Source organism: Mus pahari, chromosome 20, assembly GCF_900095145.1.
Source record: "Mus pahari chromosome 20, PAHARI_EIJ_v1.1, whole genome shotgun sequence".
Lineage (NCBI taxonomy): Eukaryota > Metazoa > Chordata > Mammalia > Rodentia > Muridae > Mus > Mus pahari.
In genome coordinates this window covers 37,106,810-37,112,809 of record NC_034609.1, presented here as the reverse complement: position 1 = coordinate 37,112,809, position 6,000 = coordinate 37,106,810, and the positions used below count along the sequence as shown (strand labels likewise).

The window sequence follows — 6,000 nt, the reverse complement described above, 5'->3', positions numbered from 1 at the left end:
AGAGAGAGAGAGAGAGAGAGAGAGAGAGAGTGTCTCATGTAATCTAGTTAAGAAGATGACCTTGACCTGAGGAGCCTCCTACCCCCACCTCCTTATTGCATGCCCAACACACCTGGTTTATGTAGTGATGAGGCTTGAACCCAGGGCCTCATGCATGTCTGACAAGAATTCTGCTTACTAAGCTACATTTCCCAGCCCCTGAAAGGACCCTAAGTAGCTAAGCGCATCTTCCTCCCCCTCCCCTGGGAACTTCTCAGTGCCCCCTCTCCAAGACGAGTCTGAATGTAACCAACAGCCTGTATGTTCCTCTCTTGGAAACAAACTTGTAGCAGGTGTCTGGGGTAGGTAGGGGGTGAGGGGTCCAGATGATTGGCTAACACTCCCACATGGTCTTCCAAGTAAGAACAGGTGGAATCTCAGATGGCCGTGCGTGGGCAAGGAGGTAAGAAACACACACTTGTAGAAACTGCATATATGTTGGGTAAGGTTATTATGTAGTTAGGTATGACTGGTAGATAGAGAAAATGGGGTTTCCCTTTAAAAAAAAAAAACCAAACAAGGAAAGAAAGAAAGACTGGCTTTAATCAAAAGCTACATACCTGCAGGACAACATATCAGGAATTTTTGAGAACTAAGACGTGTGCTGCTCAGTTTGAAGGGAAACACATTTTTTTTCCTTTTATTTTCTGAAAAACATGTCAATGATAGGGTGTTTCTAGTTTCAAGGAGAGAAGGAGAAAATGAAAGAACCATAAAAGAGCTGGCCACACCTTAGAAGTCGCAAATGGTCCAGAAAGAAACAGAGCAAGCTATCATCCTGTTGGGTGTCTCTGCTAATTAAGCCCAACTAGAATACAATTAGAGTATCTTGTATCGATCTCTACACACCCTGAGACTCCCTGATTCCTTAACACCTTCTGTTTTTATTTCATTGTTGTTGACTGTTCAAGGAAGGGAATCCCCCATCCTCCCACACACACACACCCGCCCCCCCCCCCTTCTCTTCTGCAAGCCAAGGACCCAAGTGACTCAAACATGCCTCTTAGTTGTTCGGAATCTTTCTAAACACTTTCCAAATTAGTTTCCCATTCTGTGCCTAGAAAGTGGAAACCCAGAAGTGTGTTTTTTTTTTTTTTTTAATTCACACTGGGCATGCTCCACATCATCTTCTGGGACGATGCTTTTCAATTCCAATGCTTTGTGAAAGAAAGCAGGGAGCATACTGACTTTGCTCTTTCCCACAGCAAATTGTTTCCTCGATGCCCAGCTCCCCCTCTCAACCCCCCCTCCCCGCCCCTGTACACACCCCCAGATCACACAGCAATTAGTGCTGCTCAGGGGAGCCAGGGGGAAGGCATTTTTAAACATGCCTTTCCAGGTGTTCCTGATCCGCCACGCCCCCTCCAACAAGTCTGAGCAGTTCAAAACATCAGCCTCTATCAAGGACACTTCTGATGGTGTGGAGGGCATATTTTCTGCCGAGGTTGTATTTTAGACCTGGGATTAAACAGGAGAGTCCCCGATGGAGGCTTTGTGAAACACTAATGCTGGCATGAGTAGCTGGATGCCCCTTGTTAATGAGCCAAGGGAATCATCGAAACAGCATATTCTATGAGTCATTCACAATTTAAACTCTACCAGGAAAGTTTCTAAGTTCGACCTAAACAAGGCTATCAATCAAATCCATCCTGTATACTGATTTTTTTTGTCAATAGTAATAAATTACATGTGATGCTTCATGGCTAATATATGAAGAGTCCCTGTATTTCCTTTCAGACTGACAATTGACCCTTCACCCAAATATCTTTAAGATTTACCAAAGTTGCATTTAGCTTTTAGTTTTTGTAGGGTTTATTTTTATTTTTTAATGCTAGGCAAGTTCTGGGCCCCTGAGCAACAACCCCAGCTGCAGCATAAGCTGGCAGAGCCTGGTCACACAGAATGTAACACACGTGAACCTCTCAATTCTCTTCAGAGTGCACGGAACAAGGTTTTTTGTGAGCTTTGGGGCAAGCAGCTGGAAAGTGGCCCCTTTGGCATCTTGGGCTCTGGGTGCTGACAGCTTTTTTTCTTTTTTTTCATTACAGATTATGTCTTTGTCGTGCCAGTAGAAGTGGACTCTGCCGGGTCATATATTTCACACGACATTTTGCACCACAGGAAAAGGAGATCGGCACACAGTGCCAGCAACTCCCCGCACTACCGAGTTTCAGCATTTGGACAGGATCTACATTTAGAGCTTAAGCCCTCGGCGATCTTGAGCAGTCACTTTAGAGTCCAGGTACTTGGAAAGGACGGTGCTTCAGAAACTCGGGAGCCTGAGGTACCGCAGTGTTTGTATCAGGGATTTATCAGAAATGACAGCTCGTCCTCTGTGGCTGTGTCTACGTGTGCCGGCTTGGTGAGTCTGCCCTGCTCTAATGGAACGCGTTCTTTCGTGTTTTGTATAACTTGAATGAACAGATGTCCGACGCATTAAGCTCCCTCTAGCCAACTCCACACATTCACACTGTCAGCTCTGATACGTATAATATTACAAATAATTATAAATTAGATTAATTGAATTAATCTAATCTGGTCTCTGGGAGCAGGGAAAAAAAGAAATATGAAAAGAAAAGAAAATATAATAGAACTTTAATGAGCATTTAGAACATTCTTTTGATGTTTAATGGCCTGGGCCCTTTCATTCCCCATGTTTGAGATGATCCCCAAGGAAATTAATTTGATGGATGCCATTCGCTTTGCAACGTCTTGGGAGACCAGGCATTCTATAAATCTAACTGGCTACATGCATCTCTGTTGCTTTGAAGGGGGGAAAACTGTGTTTTAATCTAGAATTGTGTTCAGCAGCCAGAGTTAGCCTACCTTGAACACGATGGAATTGAGGGGAGGAGGTTCCTTTGTTTTTGTTTTGAAATTCTGTTGGTGGTGTAGTAGTGACAGAAGACATCCTCTTAGAATGGGAGAGGATGTGTGGTACTGGCAGGATAAAGCATGGCACCCTTAGAGGCAAGACGTTTAAAGGCCCTTGGGACTCGAGCCTGATTTCCTTTCTGTATAATCTTTCTGTGTCAAACACCAGGCTGAGAATATCCGTGTAAATGATATTCAGAATCCAGTCAAGTAGACAAGGCAGGCAGTGACATCCTAGGCTCTCATTTCATGTTGCAATGGAGAAATGTCTCAGACTGACAGCAGAGTTGGGATTGGAGTCACGTGGTCATCATGCTGTGGCATGGGAGGAAGGAAGAAAATTTGAGAGAGCTCAACTGGGAATTAGCTGGGGATGTACACGTGGGATGCAGCTTGGCTAAGTGAGAGGTGCGGCTTTGGGGGTGGGTTGGGGTGAATGAGGGCTCCCATATTCTCAAGGGTTAAGATTTTTTTTTAGTTACAACATTTTTATTCCCCACATATTATTGCCCTGAAATCCAGCCAAAACCCTAACCACAGCCATGGTATTCTTTAGTGTGTTTAAAATGACAAAATAAAACGAGTTAGCAATACCTAGCTAATCTCAATTCAATTGAATGATGACTGTCTCAAAGATGCCCTGGGTGTTATGACGTGGTTACACATACATGCACACACACATGCATGGACATATCTTAGTGTCCATCCTTTGTGTGTGTGTGTGTGTGTGCTGAGTCTACTGCTGGGTTTTGGCTTTCTGCCTTGTGTTTCCCACTCTCTGCCTATTCCAATTTCCAAGAGTCTTCCAGGGTTACTCCCTCCACCACAGAGCCTTAAACCATCTCATTCCAAAAACTCACAATGAACAATTGTGGACCCCGGTTCTCATTATCAAAGCAGCACCAACTAGTAGGGTTGTGCATGTACCTTAGTTTTCTCAGCTCTAAAACCAGGACTACTGCTGATGAGTTAGCTCAGTAGGTAAGGATGCTTGCTGTCAAGACCCATGACCTAGGCTCAGTCCCCTGGGACACATATGGTGGGAGGAAAGAACCAACTCCTCTGATCTCTGCATGCCTGCTGTGGCACACTCAAACCCTCACACATATACAAGGTACACAAAATAGAAGTGTTAAATGTACTAAAAATAGAAGTAACTGGGGAGATTTCATCCCAGGGTTACAGACAGGAAGTGATTTGTGTGTGACGTGTGCTCCTTTTAGTCTCTATGTCTTCTCATTCTTACAAAATGTAGCCTCTCCATGTTCAACACAGAAATTCTGCTCTTTGGGAGGGGTAGGAAGCCTGATTTGCTAACTCCAAAGTAGACATCAGGTAATCTTTTCTAGGGAAGAGGTTCATTTTAGAACTGGGGGCAAATTACCATCTAAGGCAGAAGAATAAAGAGGTTAAAATTCTCCAGAAATAACTGACCCAGGGTCTGCCTTGTGGAAGACACAGGTTGTCCCTTCTCTGCAACAAGCCGGTGTATGGACTTAGTTATCTTGACATCACTGGGCCTTGCTTTGCTCTCTTGAGTGGTGTGGGATGACCTCTAAGATTTTTATAATTTCCAGACATCTGACTCTAGTGATCTAATTTGGTTACCTCCATAGAGCCTACTGGTTAAGAGGTATGGAACAACCAAACTTATTTGTGCTGAGTTTGCAACTCTCCGTTTCCCATTCCTCCATAAAATACCTAGGAAATTCAGCAGACCAGTAAGAAGCAAAGGAAGAGAGAAGGGCTCTCCCACTAGCAAGTGGTGACCCTGATCCATATTAATTGTGTAACCTTGTGTTGAAGGGTAATATCTGCATATAAATGTTAAAATGCACATACAGAAAGATGTTAAAAAAAAAAAGTAATGGTATAACTTGATTAATGTTCACAAAGTTTATACCCATATGTGTGAGCCTAGATCAAACAGACACTCAGTTGTCCTCCCTACCAGTCCACCATTGCCCTAATGAAACTTGTGGTTTATTTATGCTTATTGAAGATTGTTGCTTAAGTAGAATCATAATGTACTTCCTGGTATGAGGATCCCAGGATGGTTTTGTTTGTTTGTTTGTTTGTTTGTTTAATTGTTTAATTGTTTGTTATTTTTGTTCTTGTGTTCTCACTCTGTCGGGTATGTGCTTAAGACTCAAGTTGCTGTGCTCCTGGGTAAGCATAGGCGAAGCTCCGGCAGGTGTCCAAAATGGCTATGCCAGGTGTCCAAAATGGCTATGCCAGTGTGCACTTCAACCAATAGTATGGGCGAGTGCTCTGGACCCTTCCTCTTCTCACCAACACTTGAGGCTATCTGCCTTTCCCACCTCACTCATTTTTCAGGTGTGAACCGGGCACCACGTTATGGCCTACATCTTCCTGAGGGTTAATGGTGTGTGTGGGGGGGGAGTGAAGTACCCCCTCCAAGCTCATTGGACATTTATGTGCCTTCTTTCATCATATCTTTACTATATACAGACAAGATGCAGAATGCGTCTTTGCAACTTGAAGAGCAACGTGTGCTCCTTTCTCGGGGAAGAGAAACAAGGATTATAAGCAGAACACCTTGATAATAGCGTCCTCCTCCTACTGGGGCCGTCAAACTCTGACATCATCTATTTTGTTTGGAGAAAGCAAATCACGTGAGAATCACTACAGTTAGCACAGTGACAGATGAGCACAGAAGAGAACAGCCCTGCCTTCCTTCTTCTGGCCATCTTTAGATAATCGTACACATCGTTGGCCAAGAGGGAGGCAGGCTCATAACCCCTTTAAGGTTAACTGACAGCTACAGTGATGGATACGGAACATTATAGATGTTCCAAGATTTCAGCCGATGAACTGGTGTCACTTGTCGGAGTGACTCCTCGAAATGTTGCCGTGCCAGAAGAGACCCCTTATTCTTCATCCATGAATGCAGACACTAACAGGACGTGGACGGCACTGTGAGATGAGATACCGTCACGTAAAGCTTCTATCATGGGGTTTCCTTAAGAGTGGGGCCAGACCATTGCCTTCAGGATTGCTTTAGATGGGATGGCCATCTCTCAGTGAGTCACAGAATGTATTAGGGAAGTAATCAGTCACCTTTAA

General features: G+C 44.0%; 1 protein-coding gene across 1 annotated transcript in view; it reads left to right on the top strand.

Moving 5' to 3' along the window:
• Adamts18 (ADAM metallopeptidase with thrombospondin type 1 motif 18) overlaps positions 1 to 6,000 on the top strand; it is a 151,257-nt gene that overhangs the window by 1,812 nt on the left and 143,445 nt on the right. Inside the window, exon 3 of the mRNA XM_021220096.1 lies at positions 2,088 to 2,401. Within this exon, the coding sequence (XP_021075755.1) occupies positions 2,088 to 2,401 (314 nt within the window). The remainder of the gene's footprint in view (positions 1 to 2,087; positions 2,402 to 6,000) is intronic.